General features: G+C 47.6%; 1 protein-coding gene across 6 annotated transcripts in view; it reads right to left on the minus strand.

Annotated features, from left to right (window-relative positions):
- EML4 (EMAP like 4) overlaps positions 1-26,404 on the minus strand; it is a 115,302-nt gene that overhangs the window by 64,380 nt on the left and 24,518 nt on the right. The window contains exon 1 of one of the 6 annotated variants that reach the window (XM_075267061.1): positions 20,766-20,805. The exons of 4 other annotated variants lie outside the window; for them this stretch is intronic. In XM_075267061.1, the coding sequence (XP_075123162.1) occupies positions 20,766-20,790 (25 nt within the window). In that variant the 5' untranslated portion in view covers positions 20,791-20,805. Of the gene's footprint in view, positions 1-898; positions 1,171-20,765; positions 20,806-26,404 lie in introns of those variants that run through there. One more of the 6 variants, XM_075267060.1, reaches the window with a different exon arrangement.

Below are 26,404 nucleotides of genomic sequence, written 5' to 3' on the forward strand. Positions count from 1 at the left end.
GTGGCTAAAATTTGTTCGGATTGGCGCCATAATAAAGGCGGCCCATTGAAACGGAGCCGTGGTCATATATGTCCGTGTACGTGGTCATCATCAGCCGCCACCAAACCATTCAGAAGGGCAAACTGAAGACCCCAATCCTTAAAGCTCAGCGGGGTCCCAATGGTCGGACCCCCATCGATAAGATGGATTCCAATCAGCCTGATTGATATGGTAGCACACCGACCCTACAGTGGCTAAACCCGCCGATATTGGGCTAGCCGATGGTACGTATGGCGTCATCCATGCTGACGGTCTCCAGACTACAACTATGTCAGCACGGCAGATTCTTTGCGATCAGGGCTGTGAGGGGTTCTGATAGCGGTTTATACCCCTCCCCACTATAAATAAACCCGTATCAGGGATCTGCACCCCATGTAGCATGCTACGTATCTGCTATCCAATGCACCATCTGAACTGGTGTTTACACAGCACATACAGAGAAAAGTGTCTAAATATAGGCCAATGCATGGACGCGCAGAGTCCGGTGTGTCACGCTTCATATATAGAACACCTGATGCAAGAGCCCGGGCCGCGCCGTATCTGCAACCACACAAAACAAAAACTTCCTTCGATTGTCAACACGTCCGATCCACCGGCAAAAAATATAAATTAAAAAAACTCTCTCCTCCTGCACCAAACTGCGTCCAAGAGCGAATTTGTGATCGGCAAGGGCGGCAGATTCCAGCTCGGATCTGGGCAAATTTCCGACTAAGTTTCGAGGAATTTTACAAATCGTAAAAGCAAAAAAAAAAAAAAAAAATACAGGATTAGCAGAGCGGAGTTTGTCACTTGGCACAAAGTGGTTAACATGACAAACGCGGCTCTGCTAGCTCGACATGTGCTAAGAATAACACGTTACCATTGCTCAGGTTCCCGAGTGTGGAGGAAAACCCCGCAGGCGTGAGGTCAGGCAGGCTGGCTTCCATCCTGGCACCTATTTCACACGTCCTAAAGTCGAATTTGTCAACGTTTCCTCGCAACCTCCAGAGCTTCACGGCAAATCCCAACGCGCCGCGACAGACGTCATACTTCGAATTGTGAGGAAATCCTCCCGGCCCAGATGGCCTACCACAAAGCACTTCTGTATTGGCACAAAGGACGGCTCGACAAGACACCGCTGCCCTGCCCGTTTCCTCTGTGCTCCGGCGAGCAAAAAAAAAAAAAAGAGGGAGAGAGAGCGAAGAGGCCGGAGATGGGGAGGAGACAGGCAAATCTCAGTTTGGTGCTAGTAATGAGAGTCAAATGTCACGAGCCCAGGCACACAGTCATCCTGACATACACATGCCTTTCCCTTACTACACGGCCTATCGGTTACATGAAAACACTTGAAAAATATTACACCCCCCCCTCCTTCCTCCAAGGGGACGGCCATTTGTACAATGCAGCTGATTCATCTACAAATCTGCTGCAGAAAAAAATAAAATAAAATAGCCGACATTCATTACATGAATATAGATGTAGCAGAGCCGAGTGTGTTCTCTAACTTTTTCTGCAATTAGATTTGCACCCTGAAGCTGGCGTTGCCCTGTGACAATAAGAAGGGTTTTTAGATATTTTGGGGGGTGGCTAAAAGAAAAAAATTGCCATTGGTTTTGCAAAAATATTGGTGCAAAGTAAAGGATGCACTTTTATTGGTGCCCGTCTGGGTCTAGTAAATATAGGACAGTGCCCTAAACCTGTGCGGGAAGATGGGGCGTTGTATAAGGATAAGTCCTGGATGGGGTCACCTATGTGCAGGCCCGGGTCACATGTGTGTTTGGGTCATTCCGATCCTTTCACCGCATGAAAACGTGGAGAGAAAAGTCCTGCAAGCAGCGCTTTTCTCTCCGTATGCTTCGTGCTGAAACTGAACGGACCCCATTATAGTCTAGGGCAGGGGTAGGGAACCTTCGGCTCTCCAGCTGCTGTGAAACGACAACTCCCAGCATGCTCCATTCACTGCCATGGGAGATACAAGAACAGCAGAGCGAGTATTCATGCTGGGAGTTGTAGTTTTGCAACAGCTGGAGAGCCGGACGTTCCCTATCCCTGGTCTATGAGGTCCGCAGGTTTCCAGTTTTTTATGTGTATAGGTTTCCAGTTTGGGGGGGGGACAGAAACCACAATCACGATGTGAACCGGGCCTGACATGAGTCCTCCTATATACCGCAGAGCACTTTCTGACGATTCTGATAAGGGTATATTCACACGTGCAGGTTCATCAGTTTTTGGCATGCAGCTTTCCAGGATCATCCAGGGACCGATGCATTAGATTTGCCATACAACAATGAATGGCTTATGACAAATGACAAACTCTACTCTGCTACACCGGTAAGCAAAACCTATACGAAAAAAAACCTGCACGGTATATATTACTGTTAAAAATACACGCATTATACATGAGAGAAATATTTTCCTTTGCATATTAAACCTTCACGTGTTAAGCCTTCTGTAGGTGTCACTTTTGCATTTGCTGCCAATGTATAGAAGTGGAGGCCACAGGTTTAAAGGGGCGGTGTGTCTAGAAAGCAGCGCTCGGTCGGCTCTGCTGTGCGGCCGGGAGCCGTTTGTGACGTGCACTGATCAGCTCCGTGCTAGGACATGTCGTGCACCCTGAAAACGGGTTACTACAAGGCCTCAGGGCATGCTGGGACTTATAGTTCACTAAAGCCGCAGGACTAACCTGAGCAGACTTGGGATTTATTTTGCTAATATGGGAGCGATTTTCTCAATCCCAACCTCCCAAAGTGTCTCAGGTCATTCTCAAGACATCCGGTGGCCCCTTGTAAGACAATTGTGCCTTGGCGGCAGCTATGAAGCAGCAGTAGCAGCGGCGTTGTACAACCCCAGGCCGGCCCATGGCCCCTCGCGGGGTCTCCTTACAGCACGACCGCATTAGGTCTTGTACGTAGATATATGGAAGGCGTCCGCGATCAAAGACGTATCCCCTGGAGTCCGAGTATACAACACGACACTGCACATAGGGAAAGCTGGGAGACGACCAATATGGCTGCTAAACGGTTAAATCTGACCTGAGGCTAACATAGAAATATGGGTTTGGGGTGAGAAGCGACGGCGGACCCCTTTTTTTAAAAAAAAAAAAAAAAAAAAAAAAACTTGTTTATATACAACTTTACAATGTAAAATACTTCCATACAATCTCACTAAACTATACCGCCATACAGTGATCAAATGTGGCTGCCTATACCTGCATAGGGTATAGAGATAAGAGCACCATATACTACTCACATAGCAAATGGTGTCACCCAATACCGAAGTAATACCTCCATACAGTGCCCCTGTAACGATGCACTTACAGACCGTATAATACCGCCATATAGTAGGCAACATGAAAATGCTTAAAAGCAATGTATGAATATTATTGTATATTTTCTGTAACAGGATTATAGGGGCGGCCATCTTGCCTGAGCCTCTCCTCCGTTCTGTTAACAGAATTTAGCGATCCGCTTTACGGTAGCTCAGCCGTAGGCCGCAACAGTCTGGGGCCAATTTCAGGAGGTCTATGGGAGAGCATTGCAGACGTGATCGATGCAGGGAGGGGGAGGAGATGTAACATTTATTGTCACTAGTGCATGTAAGGATGGGTCACTATGGGCGTTATCTTTTATTGTAATCCTCTTACGTAAAAGGAGGCGACTGTTGAGAAAACCCCTACAAAATTGTCAAGTGTGAAAATTGTAGGTTATGGGGTTTTTTTTATTTTAATGTAGATTCTTGAAATATTTTGAAGAAAAACCACAAGAAAAGAAAAACAAATGGTGAAAAAAAAAAAATAAAAATAATTGTTCATTGCCTTTGAAGAGTCCACATAAAACTGCAATAAAATCCCCAAATAATACCGCCATATAAGGCTGTATACTACGTGACTGATAGATGGTTCATATAATATAGGTAGCTATAGACCCCGTCATCGGCCACTGATTTTGTATCAGATTCTGCCCCAAAAATCAGCAGATTTCTGCAGAAAAAGAAGAAAATAAGCGTCCGGCGCCATCTTACTGCGGAGTCCACGCTTCAATATTCTCCGATCCCCCCTTCCCCGATTTAGTTAATTTATCTGGTTGGTGGAGAGATGCGACAGAAGGCCGATCCGCCACGGGGAGCAGAAAACTGCAAATTGCTCTTGATTTTCTGCCGTGTGAACGGGGCCAAATGAGCCAACTCCTAGTGGTCAAGTGCGGAGACATTAAGGTCAAGGCGATGGTAAGAAGTAGGAAGGGTTTTGCTCCCCTTGAATCCTGTTGGCAGCTGCAGACGCCTTCCTACAGGTAGTCACTCTGCTCTGCCAATTCTTAGGGGGGGCAGCGTTGCTTTTTGACCCTCACGACCAGGACCCCCCCAGTCCATGTTTTCCATCCCGAGGTTGGCTCCCTGGCACGTCTCCCCTTCCTCGCAGAGTCATGTGCCGTTTGATGCGGGATGAGGTCTCCATGTGTTCTGTGTTTGGGATCTGCTTTTTACGAGCAGCTGGCAGCAGGAATTCGGTCTGATGTCAAAACAATCCCCGAGCCCTTGGAGGTTATATACTGCATTATTTGTACATTCCCAAATACCTGCTCAGGTCAGTGCCGAGGATACGCATCTCATGTATGAACAGAAGGCCCCGGCAGCCCTCCCCCCACTACCACCCAGCCGCAATATAAGCCAGGAATAACAGTGGGCTCCAGTTATTAGGAAAACACTGCTCACTCCAGATGCATTAAATATACATAGACATAGGCGGAGTCCTGCCCTACATCAGCACGGGTTCAATGCCAAAAAGTGTGCTGAAACTGTAGCAAGTTCAACAGATGTAGTCTAATGGCAGATACCGGATGATGTGCACCTTACGTTTAGCCCAGCCTGGCACCAACTTTAGCTCTGTTCGCCATGTACTAGACGGCGCTCCGCTGATTCCGACACAGTTGGAATTTTTTCTCTAGCCCCCACTATTCCCGAGCAATCAGTGCTGTTAGTTTTGGTGCCTGATATGACAACTAGACTCCCTAATGTCAAGTAGGTGATGTCAGGAGGGGGCGTGGCTCAGAGCTCCAATCAGAAGCAGGCAGTGTTAGAGCTGAGTCCCGCCCCCTCCTGCCTGACATCACCTACTTGACATTAGGGAGTCTAGTTGGCATATCAGGCACCAAAACTAAGAGTACTGATTACTCGGGAATGGTGAGGGCTAGAGAAAAAATTCCAACTGTGTCGGAATCAGTGGAGCGGTGTCTATTGAAGGAGGAAAATCTAGAACTGGTAATGTTGGTGAAAGATCCCATTGGAGGCTCAACAACTCAATGTTGTATCATGAGGGTGCTGGGATTCAGAACTTATAAAAGGAATAGGTCATCAAAATTTTTAAGAAATATGAAAAACCCTTGGGAACAAGGGGTGATAGACCGGCACGTATATACAGCATCTTGTTATTCAAGATGACTCAAGCTAGGAGACAAAAAAAAATAAAAAATCTGCTGTTTTTGAATATCAATCTTTGGCAAAATCTCAATATTTTTGTGCAAATTTTGACCCTCGCATTGGGTAAAATTTGCAATGCAAATCCTCAACATAACATACAGGTTGTATCAGTGAAAATCAGCATTTTTGCATTGTCTGGAGGACCTGCGCAACTTTTTCCAAGGCTCATGTAAATGGAAGTCACTGCAGCAGCCGCTAGATGGACGAGCTCCAAGGAGACAAACGCCGCCTCTTCACCTTGGAGGATGAAGGGTTAAGGGAATGTTTTTTTTGTTTGCAGCTTACGAAACCCTTTAATGTTTTCTGGGCCTGGTTTGTGCGAGACTTGCAGGACCGGCAGCGCACGCCACCTCGGGCTGTTTTTCTTCACGTCTCTCATTCCCAGGAGGATTGGTGAGATACTGGGCAGGGCCAGATTTTAATCATTATAGAGGGAAGGAGGGGAACAAAAAAAAACGTGTTGCTTTTCTTTCACTTCATTTAAGATTTGTTGACAAAGGAGAAGAGCGAGGCGCTGCCAAGAGTGCGCGGCCCGCTCGCTGCCAGGGTGCCTCTTAAAACTTACAATATCTCCTTGGCAGGAGTTTTGTAAGAAAACGATGGTGTGAATTATATGGAAAATTGCCTGGACCGGGGCAGAGCGGAGCGGGCCGGGTTACTGCGCCGCGAAGTAAATTATATAACTGGTGTGTGCGTCTCATCTGACAGGGCATTCCATTCTATTCATAGCTGGCGAATCTTCTTACAGGCATGTACACAAGGCATTGCTTGGGTTCACGGGGAACGGCCTGCTCTTAAAGGATCTGGACCTTTAACATGGGGATAAGAGGCGGGGGTATTACCGATAGGAGAACGGCCACCACAACCAATGTCACGCAAGAGCGGAATTGAGTCATAGCAATACGCGCATGTTGTATAACTGTAATTTTATATACACAATAGCGATAAGAATACGGATACAGATATTTCAATGGGCCCCATACACACTGCTATAGTGAGGAGTCGCAAAATACGGAACAAGTCCTATACGTGTGCGTTAGGGTAGAGCGATCGGGAAAGATCGGATACCGATCGGCGATCGAGCAAATTTCACGATCGCGATTGGCTGGAAAAATGATGGGTAGGCTCAAGCCTACCGTCTATATAATATACCATTAGGGTCGAGCGATTGGAAAGATCAGATCCCGATGGATCAAATTTCACGATCAGGTGGAAAATGATCGGAAATCGGATTTTAAGAGATTTTAAGATTGGCTCAACACTCGTTTCCGTATTTGCAGCTCTGTCAATTCATTTTCAATTTAGGGACCGATGCCATTTTTACACAGTGGTGTGCACATTGTCTTAAAGGGATATTAAAAGAGGCCATCAATATTTGATGAGCGAGGGTCTAATACCTGGCACCCCAACGATCAGCTGTCTGAAGAGGCCATAGCGAGGATGGACGAGCGCTACAGTCTTTTCACAGACTTCTGTTGTATGGTGGTTGCACTTGGTATTGCAGTTCAGCCCTATTCACTTGGATGGGGCTGAGCCGCCATATAGCCATGTGACATATCCTGTGGCTTATATACTCATGACCTAGGATTAGGATGGGGCACCAATATGGGATCGGTCGGGGCCATATCACATTTCAATACCGTTTCTCTGAATGGACGGGCTGCAGCATATCCCTGTAGTACAATAGGGACATGATCCCATATACCGGCCACTGGACGACTGACACGTCCTTTAAACCACACAAGTGCGCTGGAAGAAGACATTGAACATGACGCGGCAGACGAAGAAGGAGGCGGTGCTTGGAGACACTTCTCTGGCAGCGGTGCGGACGCCCTCATCGCTGATTGAGCGCTGGGGCCCGCCCCCATCACTGCGAGAGGACTCATTTGCATACCGGTAAAAACCGGTATTTCTGAGGAACGGCGCGGTGGAGATCATGTCTAAAGGTAAGAGACGAATAGCCTTTCTAAAGGCTATTCCGACGTCTTATCCACAAAAAAGAAAAAAAAAAAAAAAGTTTTAATGGTAGAATCTCTTTAAGGTTGCATTTGGGGACCGTTCGGGGATTCCCTTCACCATTGCGCTGAGAGAAAAGTCCAGGTGGGAACCAGGCGCACCCTATCATAGTCTATGGGGTTCACAGGTAGCCACTTTTTAAGCAGATAGGGTTTCCGTTTTCTAGGTCCTCGAAGAATGGAAACCCAAACCTGTGGAAGCAGAGACAACTGCACAATTGCAAAAATTAAAAAAAATATATATATATCTATCTATATACACACACACACACACACATCATAAACACATGATCGCCCACATAATCCATTGTTCCAATGACTGATGCGCTGCCTTGTAATTCTGCGGACCGCCATATCAATTGTCAGGGCATTTCCTTAAATACACAAAGCCGCACAATTTACAGCCCGGATGACACTACCTGTCAGTCCCAGAGAAAACAAATGCAAAACAGGATGTTCTCTGGGAGCTCGTCTGGAAAACACGTGCGTCTTCCTTTAACAAACAGAGCGGCAGGTGGAGCCCGGAGCAACGACACGGCCCTGCGGGGGCTCCCGGGCCTAGCAGGGCCCACAACATGTAATTGCTGCCCGATCCGGGAGACGTGTTCCTATCAATTATGAATCACGAAAACACAAACAGCCCGAAGCGAGTGATGTCACCCGGCGCTCTGGAGATGGCACGACTATCATTGTCGCTGACACTACAAGGTTTTCAGGCAAATCATGCCTTACTTTCTGCAGAATCTAAAATTTTCTTCTATAGGGTACGTACACAGGCTGCAAAAATTTGCAACAAAATAGGCGGCTCCGAAGACAACCTACGGTGCAAATGCAGGTGTGAAACCGTTGTGGGTTTTTCATCTATGCTTTGCAAGGTGTGAAAGCTACAAAAACCCACAACAAACTCACACTACAGGCCTGCAGTTGTGCTGCAAATATTTTTCCAAGGGGTAAGAATGACATTTAGCAAACTGGTGGTGAAACCGCTGCAAACTATTACAAGGAAAATCCGCAGGGTTACACAATGGGGCGGATTTATTAAGACTGGTGTTTCGTACGTCGGTCTTAAAGTCCCGCATTTGCACAACATGCGGCTGAAGTAAGAGGATCCGGACTTTTAATAAATCAGGCACAAACCCCATGGAGATGTTCTCCTTGGTAAGATTTCATTCCCAGTGCTGCAAAAGCACAACACTTTGGGTAACGAAGATCCAGCGGAAAGAGGTCAATTCATTACAGAAATATACGCTCCGACCAACAAAGTGTCACTGAGTAGCCCCTGATGTACGTGGAGACCAAGCCCAAAAAATGTCTCGCCAAGGTACGAAATGTTACACACAGCGGTGAGGTCTCTCCTCGTGTTATTTTCCCAGGCTCTTCGGCCTGTATGCTCATGGCAGGGCTGAGTACGCTCTGTATTCTGTATACTCACGCCAGGGCTGTGTATACTCTGTGGCCTGTATACGCTCTGTGTTCTATGTGCTCATGGCAAGGTTGTGCACGCTCTTCGGCCTGTATGCTCACGCCAGGGCTGTGTATACTCTGCATTCTGTATGCTCACGGCAGGGCTATGTACGGTCTGCGTTCTGTATGCTCACGACAGGGCTGTGTATACTCTGCGGCCTGTATACGCTCTGTATTCTGTACGCTTATGGCAGTGCTGTGTACGTTCTGTATTCTGTATACTCACTGTAGGGCTGTGTACGCTCTGTATTCTGTATGCTCACGGCAGGGCTGTGTACGCTGTATTCTGTATACTCACGGCAGGGCTGTGTACGCACTGTATTCTGTATGCTCACGGCAGGGCTGTGTACGCTCTGTATTCTGTATACTCCCGGCAGGGCTGTGTATACTATGTGGCCTGTATACTCACTGTAGGGCTCTGTACACACACCATCCCGGGCCTCCCCTGCCCTTCAGTCTATATCTTTTGCAAAGAGGATTACAGGAGCGATCCGGGGACACACAGACCTGTCCTCCGTAAATATCCCTTCTGTCACGTTTTTCACGCTGTGATAACAGATTTGCCGCCGTCTTTTGTTCCCGAGTGTATTTTCTTAGGCTCATAATAATAAAAGCAGCCAAAACTGGTTTGTAGATCTTTCATTCAGGACTCTTCACTAATCCGACCCTACAGAAAGGGTGTGAAATATTTCGTTAAGTAAACCAAGTGTGCAGGAGGGCGGAGGCCGCACTTACGACTGAGCGATGGGGGATGGACATATCCCTTTAAGCCATAAAGACAGGCCTAGCCTAATGTAACGTAGGAAGCGGGAACAAATACATGGCCGAATTACTGAAAGGGGTTTGTAACGTTGTCAATCAAATAATAATAATAAATAATAATAATAATAATAATAATAACAACAACAAATAATAAAATAATAATAATAATAATAATAATAATAATAATAATAATAATAATAATATTGGTTTGGGGCTCAGAAGATTCTCAAAATTTTCCTACAAGAATTCCGGACTGGTTACACTTTATAGAGTTACGAGGAAGAATCTAAGAGGGCGGAGCAAGTTCTTACCCTGGATCACGTGATCAGATCCTGCCCCTGACCCTCAGGTTGCCCGTTGGTAGTTACCTATAAGGGCCGGCAGACTATAGTGTGACCAGGGGCAGACTAGATTCGGCCTCACCCTATATTATAGGGTTACTTAAGTCTATTATGGGACTTCCTATGGACTGGTCCCCAGGGGTGTAGCTATAGAGAGTGCAGCATTACTTATCGCTACCGGACTTTGGAGCCTGATGGGGGTCCAAAAGCTTTTCGACGACATAAGACAACACCAGTATTTTAGATAGTACGTGGTAAGTGGGGGCCCCTTTGCAGATTTTGCTATGAGGCCCAGGACCCCATTACACCTTTGGTCACCATTGGGGGCCGGCTATATGGATGCCCCACAGATCAGCTGGTTGCAGCGTCCAGGTGAGTGCTGAGACCTCTATATTAGCTACCAAGCACAGCGCCGCACATCGTATAGTGGTTGTAATCGGTATTGCAGCTCTGCCTCAATCACTCGAATGGATTTGAGCTGCTGCTTCACCATGTCAGCGATAAAAGTGATGTCATCGACAGAGGGAAGAAGTCACGGCACAGTTATCTTCAATTTCCAGTGTATATTTTTCTCCTCTAGAGGGCGAAATTGTAAGTTCTGGTGAGTGTGAACAGGCCCCAAGGACTGCACCATCTTATCTTATCTAAATGTGAAAGTTTGTGAGTTTGGATGTTTGTTCTTCAATCACAGCCAAACACCTGAACGGATTTGGCTGGGATTTCACTCATACCTAGATATTCAGCAGGAAGGAAACATAGGCTACTTCATATGCCGCTCACTCCCCTGAAATCTCGACTGCGACCGGCGAAAGTATGCTGCGGCTCCACTGCAGGACCGGAGATGACGTCATCCCAGGGCTTTAAGCCGGGCTCCGATTGGTTCGTGGCAGTCGTCTCGGCAGGCCGATGGACAAGCTGTGCGGCCCGATACGTTTACGGCATTCTGTGGGCGGGGTGATGGCCAATGTGTGAGCCGGAGAAAATGGTGGCTACTCGCGGCTCCGGAACGAGGCTGCCATGACGCCTGGTTGTGCGGGGCCTGACAAGTCCATCAGTGGTAGAGAGTCCGCGCCCCTGAGAAGATGGAGCATGCCGTGAGGGCATGGGGGAGGGCTTTCAGTGGCCCAGGGAAACTAGGGGGCCACATGGGAGGTGACCCGCGGGGGAGGAGTTTACGGTGTGCCGCACGGGAGGAGTGGGCCGCGGGCACATCGTTCCCCACCAACGATCCACGGGCAAATGCGAGTTATATAATAAATTTAGACCCTGGACTTTCCCTCCTCTATTTACGCTACAGCAAATCTAGATACTACAGGGTTAAACCTTCTGTACGTTATTACTAAATGGCACTATGGCGGAGACCGCCGTCCGTTATATCAGCAGCGGCCGCCTGTCCCTGACGTCTGGCTGAATTTATAGACGTCTTGAGAGTTTCCTTGAAGATGTGAAGTGATAGTAATCATTTCATAGAGAGCGGCAGGAAGGAAATCCAGACAAGTGCAGGGAGGTAAGAGCCGCACACTGGGCTGGAGCCGCGCGGCGCGCTGTCCTTACATGACCTGCTGGAACGTAAGGCAGTATTTACAAATACCTGAGGATTTCGAGAGCACGAATCCTGCGCCTCCTATCAGTCCCCGGGGCCGCGCCGCCGTCACTTTACCGGCAGGTCTGTCTAAGAAAATTCAATATTAAAAGGGGAAGGGTCTCTTGTAATACAAGGATTTGGGAATGTTCAGACTGCGGTTTTGACGCAGATTATCACTATGGAATAATTCCCCAACGGGAGTCAGCGACTAAATTGAAAGCAGCGCAATGGCGGAGTACGACCACGGACCAAAGGGGGCAGCATGTTACAGAGCAGGAGGAGCTGAGCAGGTTCATATATAGTTATATAGGAAAATATTCAGTATAACTTCAGCTTAGGGTTTAGGAGTCCAGTGGGCGGTCCTGAGTGTGTACAGAGAAATAATCACTGAAGGACCGCCCACTGGACTCCTAAGCAGAGAATAACCCTAAAATACTCGCCATACTGCATCTCCTTCCCATAGATCCATATATCGATCTGCTCCGCTCCTCCTGCTCTATAACATGCTGCGGGTAGACTAGGCTTAATGTGACCGTGTCCCTTTAAGATAATTCCTGTAGCCAAGATGGCAGACTCTGATATGACACTATTATTGCAGGTTGTCCAGAAGGTTTGGGTGTAGGGATCACAGATTCTTACAACCAATCCCCACAGTTCTCCGTTAGGGCAGACACCCGCCCCCTCAGAGCTCGGATGGCTCTGGCCCGGTGCTGTGATGCCGGCAGCGCTGCTGTCCATCTGTCATCGCAGTGTGGGTGTCAGTGGCTGTCAGGAGGTTTTGCATACCTACAAAGGTAGTAAGATTACGGATCACCGGCTCTAGTGTCGTCTATGATCGGGACGTCTCCTCATATTAAGAAAAAAAAAAAAAAGTAGCACCAAAGCCAAGGTAAACAGCGACAGCCGTGTTACGCGAGACCACAAAGCCGCAGCCCTGCTTCCTGTTTAGGTACGCGGGGAATTGTTTCATCGAGAAGGATTGATACTACCGAAGAAAATGGATGGGGGGGACGGATACAGGGACAGATGCGGGATAGGGGGGGAACCGATACGGGATAGGGGGGGGGGGGGGAGCCGATACGGGATAGGGGGGGGGGAACCGATACAGGATAGGAGGGGGAGCCGATACAGGATAGGAGGGGGAGCAGATACGGGATGGGGGGGACCGATACGGGATAGGGGGGGGGGACCGATACGGGATGGGGGGGGGGCCGATACGGGATGGGGGGGGGGCGATACGGGGGGAGCCGATACGGGATAGAGGGACAGAGGCACATCTTTGTGTTCTGTTACCAACCTTACACTGAGGTCACACGTTGCAGAAACACCGCACGTTTTTGGCTGCGGCAGAAATGTATCTTTTCACAGCTCTCAGCAAAGTGAATGAGATTCCATTGAATGGGATTATCCAGAATTAGGATGATGATAATGATCGCCGAGGTCTCTATACTACATACCAAGCACATCGCCAATAACGGTTTAATAGCTACACTTGGTGTTGCAGCACAGCCTCATTCACTTGAATGGGCCTGAGCCACAGCGTGATCACTGGACATGAAGTCACAGTCTAAGAAGAGGAATTGGAGCTCAGTATCACAGTCCCAAATAAGACTTTAATCCGCACGTAGTAGAAACAAACCTTGCTGCTAAAAACGTTGCCTTTTGCTACATGAGGCCTTCACCTGAAAGGGTTATTTTGAAGCTTGTCAGATAAAGGATTCCTTAGGAGAGGAACCTGAGACCTCCGCTGATCAGCCATCTGAAGACACCACAGCGTTCGGATGAGTGCTTCCTATGCAAAACCAAGCACAGCGCCTAAGACTGAACAGTGGCTGTGCTCGGTATTGCAACCCATCACATGGCCTGTAGCTCTTCCTCTGGACACAAGTTACCCAGTTTCAGGGTTTGGGGGGTTTTTTAACAGAAGTTTTAACAGACTATCCAAAAATAAATCCTATTTTTCGCCGTTTTCACAGATGCAGGAGGGATCTGCAACAGACGACGGCCCCATGGATGTAGAATGCATATGCAAAAATAAAGCAGACGTTGCACCGTTTTTCACCATGTTCGGGGACATGAAGCCGGATCAGGTCATAAGAGGATCCAAAAAGTGGCTGCAATGAGATTTCCTGTAAATCCTATAAGTGACTTATTAACCCATTAGAGGCGTAACACAAGTAAATGTGCAATAATACTGAGTGACTAAAACCTGAGTGAAATCGATAGGAGAAAACCAAATAGGACCGGGGTGTTTGGTGCAGCAGACGGAGCCGTGCGCGGCCCCTAATCCCCTCCGCAGACGGCTTTACATCCCGATATTTACAGCCACAGCAAACACAGGGATAGAACCTGACAAGATTACAGAGAGCAAACAGCAGGATTTACATCAAGGTCTCCGGCTTAAGCCTCATCCTCTTTAGGGTTAGAAGACTCCTTGACCCGAGTCGCGGGCCTGAAGTGGCGTTCCAAGTAGACATGGCGGTATGTGCATGTACAGTAGACGACAGCAGATAACAGGGACATGTATGACCGTCTAGGGGCGCCCCATAATGAACCGGCCTGAAACATCCCCCTTTTTATACATGAATGCTATATTATATATCAGACACATACACTACAGACAGATAGAAGAATAATGCTTCTTTCTCCACTTATCACTCTATTTCCCTCCTCCTTTCCTTCACTCAGACGCCTATCTCTCTTATAGCAACCATATCTATACTCAGTCTCCCAGAAGTCTATGGAGAGGGGTGGGGGCAGCTGGTAATTTATTGCCTTATGGTGTATCTTACTAGATATAACAGAGTCAAAAGACATAGTAGAGTTTAGCCGCTGCAGTATGTGACTCTTCTATTCCATAGACTTCTATGTCATAAGTGGAGAAGTAAGTATTTTTCTTTAAAGGGATTCTACAATTAAAATCAAATTTTGTCGGTCACACGTAGGAATAGCCTTAAGAAGGGCTATTCTTCTCCTACCTTTAGATGTCTTTTTCGCACCACCGTTCCGTAGAAATCCCAGTTTTCGTCGGTTTGCAAATGAGTTCTCTCGCAGCACTGGGGGCGTCCCCAATGCTGCAAGAGAACTCTCCAGCGCCGCCTCCAACTTCTTCAGGAACGGCATCTACACGAGTCTTCTTCCAGGTCAAACTTCTAGGCCTCGGGCAGAGCTGACTGCGCATGCCCGGGCCACAAGAAAAATGTGCACTCACACAGTAAGTAAGCGGCCATTTTCTTGTGGCCACGGGCATGCACAGTCTGCTCTGCCCGAGGCCTAAAAGTTTGACCCCCAGCGCCGGAAGAAGACACATGAAGAGGACGTTCCTGAAGAAGATGGAGATGGCACTGGAGAGTTCTCTCGCAGCATTGGGGACGCCCCTAGTGCTGTTTGATTGCTGAGGACCGCCCCCAGTGCTGCGAGAGAACTCATTTGCATACAGATGAAAACCAGGGTTTATACCGAACGTCGGCGCGGAGAAGACATCTAAAGGTAGGAGAATAGTCTTTCTTAACGCTATTCCTACAAGTTAGAGACCAAAAATTTGATTTGAATGGTAGAATCCCTTTAATAAACATATTACAAAGTGTCTTATATGCAGATGTTCTATTCATTTTTCATATTTGGAGGTACATATTAAAACAGAGTTTTCCATCGGTATAAAACAGAGAAGGAGGAGGACTACCTTAGGCTAGGTTCGCACTGAAGCTCCAATCCCCCTTCCACAGACTTTCTCACTGCAGCTCCCCCTACTGGTGGTGGCAGGTCACTTCCCACCCAAGTGCAAAGCAATCCAAAAAGGTTTTCGTTTTTTACTTCAACATAGGGGCGTTGCGAGAGGCATGCAGGGTATAGAGCGTGTGTACAGTCCACGTCAGATATGGTCACGCTACTCGCGCACAACATATCACGTATGTCATAAAAGCCGCATTCCACTCTCACAGTATAGAAGTTATTAAACCTATTCCAGCAATGCAGATCAGGGCATAGCTCGCCTGGAATGGTCTTTAAATAGCCGTGCCATCATCGCCTGCTTAAATCTGGGACCCCTCCCCCACATTCCAGGGCCAGATGGCCTTTCTACAACTCCCCTTCTCCAGGTCTCGTTACGAGTTCTCCTTTGCACTCGTGGCTGCCGCTCTTCTCGGGATACCTACAATATTTCTGGCCTTTGGCTTCGCGTCATGTGAAGTTTCATTGTACTGCATAGTCTCCCGGCTGCCAAGAATGGCCCGAGCCCATTTAGAGGATACGTCCTCCAACACAAAAAAAAGGAGGGGAGGGGGGAACAGTCTTCATCTCAGAACCCCCGGCCAGCAGGATGACCAGGTTACTGGTCCTACAAGAATGGCCGGGAACCAAATCCAATGACTGTGGGAACGAACGGACTGCAGAGACGTAACGCAGACGACTCGCAGAACATATAGGATTTTGCCAAAGGTCAAGCTGGAAATGTTGGATGGGAGACTCATATAAAAATGTCTCGTCTGAAAAATAAAAACGTACTGACGGTGATAGAGAGGAGAAGGCGAGCAGAGTACGGCCCCGGACAGCACAGCCCTGCTCATTTTTGGGTTAAAGGGACCCCATCATTAAAACTCAATTTTTTTTTGTCCGCAACACGTAGGAATAGCCTTAAGAAAGACTATACTTCTCCTACCTTTAGAGGTCTTCTCCGGGCCGCCATTCAGTATAAAGCACGGTTTTCGTCAGCATGCAAATGAGTTCTCTCGCAGCACTGGGGGCGGGCCCCAGCACTCAAACAGCATCGGGGGCATCCCCAATGCTGCGAGAGAACTCTCCAGCGCCGCCTCCATCTTCTTCAGGAACGAGTCTTCTTCGCATCTTCTTCCGGGGGTTGGCTTCAAACTTCTAGGCCTCGGGCCTAGCCGACTGCCACAAGAAAATGGCCGCTTACACAATATTGGAAGCAGCAATTTTCTTGTGGCCGGCAGGCACGTGCAGTCGGCTGTCAGAGGCCTAGAAGTTTGAATCCAGCACCGGAAGAAGACCCGTTCCTGAAGATGGAGGTGGCGCTGGTGAGTTCTCTCGCAGCACTTGGGACGCCCCCAGTGCTGCTTGAGCGCTGGGGACCGCCCCCAGTGCTGCGAGAGAACTCATTTGCATACCAAAGAAAACCTGGATTTCTACAGAGCGGCGACGCGGAGAAGACATCTAAAGGTTGGAGAAGAATAGCCTTTCTATGTGTTAGGGACAAAAAAAATGAGTTTTAATGATAGGATCCCTTTAAGTGTTGTCCATGGATAATCGGTGAAAAAAACAATTCTTTTTGCATTTTCTATATTTTTCTAGGTCTTTCGTTCCTGGACATTAATGGGCACCCGTGGCCCCCCCAAAAAATAAAACTCCATACACATGAACACGGTCACAGTGCAGCGTCGCCCAAGTCAGTGTTTCCAGATTCAGGACACCGCTTTGGTCGCCCCCTAGCAAATAACTTACCTAAAGATAAGACAAGTCTCAAGGAAGGAGATAAAGTTGTATGAAGACGAGGTCATCTGGCGGGTATACCGCTGCCTTAGGTGTATGCTCACACTAGTCTCCCCATCCTCTATATAATATCCTCTCCTGACGTATCTGCCTTCCCCATAACCTAACAATTCCGGATCAGCTATGCCTTGTGTTGTTCCTCTGTTATCCCTACTGTAAATTTATTAGCAAAGTAAAAACAGGGGTTGACCAGTAGAGGGCGTATTACTACACAATGTGACATTGGACAATAACAAAACCCATTCAACAGGGAGAATGGTAAAAGCATTCATTGATTCCTATATTTCCAAGAGGAATAACTGAGGGGCGGCACCCGGCAGCCTTCTATAAGGAGTCCACCAATCTGGATTCCATTAGGAACAGAAGTAAGTACTAGGACAAGTCAGGAGAGAAGCCGGGCCCTAGAGGTAGCTCATCATAGGGGCCCCACCTGGCCGTCATGTTAGACATGGCTGAGCCAAATGCTTCAGATATGGGCCGTGAGCCCTTCCATGATGCCCGCTTAGGGCACTGACTATTACGCTGACAGTGGGCTGCCCATATAACAGGACGGCAGTCGCCCCCAGGGCACTGTTGTACTTGTTCGTAGCGCCATCGCCCGCAGGTCCATCTGACAGTCCGTCACCATCTCTGTTGTGCCCGACCGTCTGCTGAGAGACATCCTATGAATACAATCTATTGTCCCCATAATCCGTCACCTGGCCGCGCTCTGACAGAACAAGGCCTCATTGTTATGGGATCAGAGATGTCCTGGGCCAGTCTGGTGACCACATATAAAGCGATTGTCCTCAGTTATCAGCCAATTCCAGCAGGGTGAGGCGGACTGATGTCTTCTATAGGATTACTGTTAGAAAGCTCTGGACAATGTCGGCCCCTCTGAGTGACTAAATGACGTCACTTATCTCTGGTCCTGAGACCTCCACAAAGATGGCGGGTAGGGACGGAGGGAAGCGCAAGTGACAGACTTAGAAAGGGCCAAGACTGCCGGGCAGATCATATACTATTCATTCACTTTTTTTGGAGTCTACCTAAAATTCAGCTGGCAGTGACTAAGACGACCCCATAATGGTGTTCATCCTGATCCTCCTGATTCAGGAAAAGAATGCAAGCGAGTATTATTACAGAATAATGCAAATGTATATAACCTATATCCTACAGCTGGGAAAGCTGGGTGACAACAGCTAAGGGGTCCTACAATAGATGTACAGGGGGGGGGGGGGGGCAGATAGTAAAGTCCTAGTACAAGACATGGATAATACACACAGTGATGTCACAGTACAGGGATAATACACACAGTGATGTCACAGTACAGAGATAATACACACAGTGATGTCACAGTACAGGATAATACACACAGTGATGTCACAGTACAGAGATAATACACACAGTGATGTCACAGTACAGGATAATACACATAGTGATGTCACAGTACAGAGATAATACACACAGTGATGTCACAGTACAGGGATAATACACAGTGATGTCACAGTACAGGGATAATACACACAGTGATGTCACAGTACAGAGATAATGCACACAGTGATGTCACAGTACAGGATAATACACAGTGATGTCACAGTACAGAGATAATACACACAGTGATGTCACAGTACAGGATAATACACACAGTGATGTCACAGTACAGGATAATACACACAGTGATGTCACAGTACAGGGATAATACACACAGTGATGTCACAGTACAGGGATAATACACACAGTGATGTCACAGTACAGAGATAATACACACAGTGATGTCACAGTACAGAGATAATACACACAGTGATGTCACAGTACAGGATAATACACACAGTGATGTCACAGTACAGGGATAATACACAGTGATGTCACAGTACAGAGATAATACACACAGTGATGTCACAGTACAGAGATAATACACACAGTGATGTCACAGTACAGGGATAATACACACAGTGATGTCACAGTATAGGGATAATACACACAGTGATGTCACAGTACAGGGATAATACACAGTGATGTCACAGTACAGAGATAATACATACAGTGATGTCACAGTACAGGATAATACACACAGTGATGTCACAGTACAGAGATAATACACACAGTGATGTCACAGTACAGAGATATTACACACAGTGATGTCACAGTACAGAGATATTACACACAGCGATGTCACAGTACAGAGATAATACACACAGTGATGTCACAGTACAGAGATATTACACACAGTGATGTCACAGTAGTGAGATATTACACACAGTGATGTCACAGTACAAAAGGAGACACACATAAAGACAGGCCGCCATGCACACTGTGACATCATAACATAGTAAATACAGCCTGTACTGGATGCGATGTATGCATTAGGCTATAGAGATAATATACACTAATATACACCCACAATGGCGGCCGTTTGTGGTGATCACTGTGGTAGACCAGGAGAAGTACAAGCCACTAGAGTGTCAGCTCTTCTCACAAGGCCCTCAGGTGGAGAGAATATACTGCATATAGCGCCTGTTGTCACACGTGCGGGGCTCCACGTGTCTCACTTCTTCTCTCCCATCTATCCGTGACCTAATCTCTACAGGATCAGAGAATCGCCGACATCACATGTAGAATGGTGACACTGCCTGAACCGACCTCTCTGGAAATCACCGGGATATACCGGCTGTAACAACAAGAGTGAATCCGGCCTCAAGTCAAAGCTTAGACACCGAGGCGTGACCGCCATTAGCCTCCATTTCCCTCCTTTTCTTACACTAGGCTGGACACCAAAACCGTCATATCGCCCACCTAAACTGGGGTGAAAAGGAGGTGTATGACACTTAAAGGGGAAGGGTGGTCTCCAAATTCCATTTCCTGAAGGTTCTATAGTGGATACAATGTGGGTTCCGAGCCCGGGTCACATGACTGGAACCAGCACCAGGTCAGGATTGGCTCACTGGTCACTGATAGGTATTTGTATTATGGGCGATAGATTTAGCATCACAGCCATCCCCATGGTACAGGTGAAGATGGAGGAGGGGGGTGACTGTGGTGCTGGTTCTGACCATGTGACCAGTCCAAAAACCTCACCATCAGGGAAGAGAGTACAGAAAACCCTTTACCCTTCATATGCCCCCTTTCACCCCAGTATATGCCACCACCCCCACTGTTCACCCCCAATATGCTCATAGAAGCTGGAACCAGTCCGGAAACCTGTGGTCCCTCCTGGGGAAGGGAGTCAAGAAAACCCCCAAGGAAGTCACTACTGAGCATTCAGACATCGAATATTACTGAAAAATTAAAAAAAAAAAAATAAATAATAATATTTTTATGTTACCAACAGCGCCACCCTAGACTATGGTAGTATCTGGTACTGCACCTTATCAAATTACGTAAGGACAAGTTTCAATACAAGACAGTCGATACAGAGAGAATCATTTCTGGATTGAAAGAGTAAACCCCCCCTTTCTTTTTAATTCTGAACCGCCCCTTTAAGAACAAGGATCTTTGGTCTCAGAGTAACAATTTACTAGAACTGCTCTTTTAGGACATAATTGAGTAATTACAGACACAAGAAAAACGAGCGTCTAATTTACAGTCAGACGGAGCTGATAATTGTCATGTACTTACTGCAGCGCGGGTCGGTGGAATCCATTAGCGCCGAAACTATTCAAGAGAGAAAAAAAAATAAAAAATAAAACCAGATAATCCCGTTGACAGCGAATTATTCCTTTAAATGTTATTTGAGCCTATTGGTGATTCCTCTTGTACAGCTCAGCATCCACCGCTGGCTAAAAATAGGTCCTTCTTAAAGAAGTACTCCGGGTCTGCCAGACGTCCCTGCTGCAGCGAGCAAAGGTTACATGTGAATAATGGAAAGTACTAAAATCAGAGGCGTGCTCGCCGGAGGAACCTGACGGGTGTTAGTCACGTGACCCCGACTCAGCAAACAAGGCTTCCTGAACTTCAAAACAGGTCTTAAAGGTGCAACCCAACCGGACGAGGAGGTGCTGAGCGAAGAGGAGCGGTCGTGGAAAGGGTTAACTCCTCTGCAGACTTCGCTATAGCCGGGGAGGAGGTGAAAGAGCAAAGACTGGAGGGTTAAGGAGCAGGTTCACCTATGGCGGGTTTGTTGCAGAAATCTGCGTCCTTGGGCTAGGTGGTGGAAATTTTTTATTTTTTATTTAATTTTTCCTATCAGTCTGTCTTTGTAGAATGGGAGGAAATCTGCGCAAACACGGGGAGAACGTACAAACTCCTTGCAGATGTTGTTCCTGGCGGGATTTGAACCCAGGACTCCAGCGTTGCAAGGTTGCAGTGCTAACCACTGAGCCACCGTGTTGCCCCGAGCCCAAGAGTAATTTGTACAAGAGGTTTCGCATCGGCTCGTCCGTCCTTGTGCGCCCCCACCTTCCTGTTCTCATGTACGACATGGCAAAGGGAAGCCAGGTAAATAAGCGAGGCGGCGGCAGAAGAGGAAATGGGCGGCAACAAAGCCACAGATCGGCGCCGCTGCATGTAAGGTTTATCATCAGTCCCCTTATAGACCGCTATCACCCCGTACGCCCGCCCTGATACCCCAGCAAAATAAAGAGGGCGCATAACGCTCCTGTAGTCTCTCCGTCTTCTAACGCCGCACCTTAGAGCCAGATTGTGCTGCTGACTGTTTCCTTAATCTAGTAAGGGCTTATAATACAACCCCCCTCCAAATGCAGAGGGTCAAGTTACCCAGCCCCACCACTAGATGGCGCTCAGTGCATGCTAATTATGTTTAGGTCTGCAGTTAGCTCCCCCTAGTGGTGGCTGCAAACACTGGATAATAATTCTATACCTAGGCAGGGTGCTTAGTATCAGAAAATAGAGGTAGGCTATTGAGAAAAGGGCCAGTAGAAAAGTTTGGGCCTAGTTAGAGGCAGGAACAAAAAAAATACAAAAAAAAGGGAGATCAATTTCAGGTTAGTGGGTGGGACTCTTACACCTCCCACCCCCCAATTAGCCATTTGAAGAAGCCGTGCAGCTCACTATGTCTTTCAGGGCAGTGATGACAAGTCCATTTGCTCCCATGACCATGCTGCGGCTCAGTCCCATTCAAATGAATGAGCTGCAATACCAAGTACAACCACTATACAATGTATGGCGCTGCGCTTGGCAGCAATGATGATGTGCAGCCTCTTTGAATAGTGGGGTGCCGGGGCCCCCCACCAATCTCATATTAGTAACCTAAGAGATCAACACTATCAATCTAGAAACCCCTTTAAGGGTCGATATTCATTTTAAGGTCATAAGGGGAAATAAGGGAGCGCCAAACGTCACGGTGTAGTAATGAGAACGGTAGACAGGTTTATGTGATCTATAAGAGGCGAGGAAGGGAGCAAGAAAAGCCATAAAATAAGAGTCTGATCCTGAGCTAGCGCCGGCATGTAAAGAATGGAGCAAATGGCATTAAAGTGTCACATTCACATTCTCCTCTACAGATGGGGAAATTCCTCATAACTCAGTGTACAGACTCGGGAGTAATGCGAGAGCGGATTCTATGTCCTCGCGTTGCTCCGGCCGCCCCAGATCAGTATGTAAGACATATAATGCAATGCACCAAGTGCCATAAGACGGTGATATAAAGGACAGCAAGGAAAGCTGCTCTCCTCCAAAGGGAAGAACACTGGCTCACTAGTGCCACCTACTGGCCGTATATATTGTCCGGGATACACTGGAGAACTTCCTTTTTTCCATGCAAATCCGATCATTTTTATTATCAGGTGAGAATTTACGATGCAAAGTGTCCGCGCCTGGCAAAGACACAGATCAGAGGCTCCTCCATGACCCGAGGCGTGGGCGCTGGTCACATGACCGAGCCAAGACTGATGCGCTTAGAGGATCTGAGCGGGACCCCGTTGTTTCCCTCCATAGACCAGAAGGTCGATACGTCAAAATAACAATGGAGGAATCTGTATTTTTCACGGACCGGGGCAGCAAACGGCTGCGGAGATCAGTTGTCTCACAAGAATATATGCAAATGCACAATGGGGCGGTATGGGGGGGGGGGCATGTTGGTTGTCTTGGGGGTCTACATGGTCCACGCCAACTCTCTGGAGCAAGCGGTTCTTGAAATCTATGCGTTCGTAGATTTTGGCCCCCTGATTTAGGAGGAGGTGCGCGTCGACATAAATCAGATTCATCCTCAAGTCAAAGCTAAGATGATCAAAGACTGGCATGGAAAGCTCCAGTTTTGATAAAACTCCCCCGCTATTGGGGGTCAGAATGGCCAAAAATAGGACATGTGAAAAACCCCAGAAATGTGTCTTACACATCACAGGAAACGTCTACTTAGCACACAGGCCCGGATATACGCCGCCATGACAGATTACTGAGCGTTCTGTCTGTGTCGTCTCGTAGGTGGCAGGAAAGAAATCCTGACAGTGTAAAGCTAACGTTGCGGCCTAGCTGCTAATGCACCGGCAGGCAAGGACGGCCTGTCCAGTCCTACAGACCGCTATGAAGGGCTAGCGGCCATCTCTAAAGGCTAACGTGTGCGGGGCCGTACTAACCTGCCATGTAACCGGAGCCCCTTCTGTACATACAGCTTGTGAGCCAACCTGCTGGAAACCTGGCAGGTAATAACAATAAAGCCAAAGCGGCGAAACTGAGCAAACACAGCAAGTAACCGGTTATCCAAGTTATAGGGCCTTATAATGTAAGAGGATAGGGGGGCGGTAGCGGGGAGGGCAAAAGTGAGGCAGATGCACAGCAGCGGGTCTGAAGGCCGGCTATGGTTTCATAGCTTTAAAGGGATTGTCCAAAACTGGATATTGAAGGTCATCTTTATCAAGTCGGGGGTCGGCCGCTCAGCATTACCAATGACCAACAATATAGAACCAGGATGAATAGGACGGGGGTCGGCAACCTCCGGCCCTCCAGCTGTTGTAAAACTACAACTCCCAGCATGCATACTTGCCCTGTCGTTCTTGGAACATGGAAGTGAATGGAGTATGTTGGGCGTTGTAGTGTCGAAGGTTGCCGACTCTTGGAGTAGGAGATGAACTACAATAGCATGGCTACTACATAGTGTACAGAGCCAGCTGCAACCAGTTCCATAGACTATCGATACTAAGGATAGGCCATCAACATCTCGTCTTGGACTGTCCCTTCAGAAAATACAATTTCTTGAAACAAGTGGCGTATATTTGGGATATCTCCTTCCAGTTCTCCCAGTCATATTAATGGGAGTTAGGCAGATATCATGGCATGGCTACTAGACAGTGTACGGAGCCGACCGCATCCAGCTTTGTACACCATGCTCCAAACAGCCCACACCAATCTCATACAATATCCAGTCATGGACAATCCCTTTAAGGCATCCAGTCATGGACAATCCCTTTAAGGCATGACATGATTTACTGTAACAGATAATACATCTGTGATATCTTGAATGAGCTGTCCCCTTTTATTATAAGGATTGCCGCTGCTGGAATCTGCCGGCGATCAGGAGTGATTGCAACATTTTAGCAAGTGTTCAGTTTTCCTGCAGCACCACCACAGGTGGATTGAAGTATTGCATGACGCTGGGTCCTCCAGCATCAGAGACACTCTTTGTAACGGCTCTATCTTCAGGGTTACTCAAGGACTTTTTCTATTAAAATGGTTCTCCCATCCCAGACAATTATTCTATATCCTCAGGCTATGCCAAGAAGCTTTCACAGATAACACTTGGGTTTGGGACCCCGCACTTGAGATATAACCAAACTATTCTGAAAGTTGTGTGACATCTCGACATCCCTTATCTTGCTGTTAAATCTTGAGTGTCATGGTTCTCTGCAGCTCGAAATCCTACCCAGTAGTACGCGATAGTGTTACATTTGGCACCGGCAGACGACCGCGGCGAAAGCCAATATTTTCAGACAAGTATCATAGTGAGTATTTTACTCTCCGTTCTACTCCAAGAAAACAACAGTCCGGTTAAGAAACGAGTTCTATGAGATGCGACAACCTAAGAAGAAAACAAAAAAGAAAAAAGTCGTGGGTTTGAGATTCTGGAACGGCAGAAACAAAAAAGGCAAACCCTGACTCAGGAATCCTGTGCGAGCCGCGGCCAGAGAGGATTACCTCCGCACAGCCGAGCGAGCCCTGCCAGACCTAGGTAAGAATTTTGATGATGTGATAGACATTTTTTACAAGTTAAAAAGCAGAAAAATCGTCATTTTGTGGAAACGAAGGAAGCGAATGGTTTGAGGACAGGTTACTTTACTAACAATGGATGTATTAGGTTCACATCTGTGCATGGGTTTCTGTTCGGGGAGTCCGCTTAGGGACCCCGCAAACGGAAACTTAATCCTTTGCAAATCTGCGGACCCCATAGACTAGTGAATGGGGCTGAGCAGCAATAGCAAGAACAGCGGGAAGGTGCTGCGGAGCTCATCCGAATTTGGCACTCTCTTCAGACAGCTAACGCCTCCCCATCTTTGACTGTTGACCTATCCTAACCGATAACCTAAGTCAACTGATAAGCCTAGAAAAGCCCTTTAAGCGGCCAAGATCAAGGACCCTAGCCCTTTAACTCTTTTAAAGGGATCCTATCATTGGATATCCTTTTTTTCTGACTAACACGTAGGAATAGCCTTAAGAAAGACTATTCTTCTCCTACCTTTAGATGTCTTCTCCGCGCTGCCGTTCGGTAGAAATCCTGTTTTTTTTTGGTATGTAAATGAGTTCTCTCGCAGCACTGGGGGCGGGCCGCAGCGCTCAAACAGCACTGGGGGCGGGCCCCAGCGCTCAAACAGCACTGGGAGTGTCTTCTTCTGTCCCGGGTTTCATCTTCTAGGCCACAAGAAAATGGCCGCTTACACCAGTTTACCAGTCCGCTCTGCCCGAGGCCCGTTAGCAGAGCCGACTGCGCATGCTTAGAAGATTGAAACCCAGGACGGAAGAAGACGCGGAGAGAGGGCGCTCCTGAAGAAGATGGAAGCTGCGCTGAAGATTTCTCTCGTAGCATTGGGGACGCTCCCAGTGCTGTTTGAGCGCTGAGGACCGCCCCTAGTGCTGCGAGAGAACTCATTTGCATACCGAAGAAAACCAGAATACCTACCGAACAGCGGCGCAATGAAGACATCTACGTGTTAGTCAGAAAGGGAATCCAATGATAGGATCCCTTTAATGTTGGGTCATTCGTAGCTGCAGCATCTAAGATGTCTGCATGCAAGAACTGGTCCTGTTCGCCAATCGGTATACCGCGATATCCACACGGCAACCCTACAAATCTACCAGATTACTTGATA

This window comes from Leptodactylus fuscus, chromosome 3 (genome assembly GCF_031893055.1).
Source record: "Leptodactylus fuscus isolate aLepFus1 chromosome 3, aLepFus1.hap2, whole genome shotgun sequence".
In the NCBI taxonomy this organism is placed as follows: Eukaryota; Metazoa; Chordata; class Amphibia; order Anura; family Leptodactylidae; genus Leptodactylus; species Leptodactylus fuscus.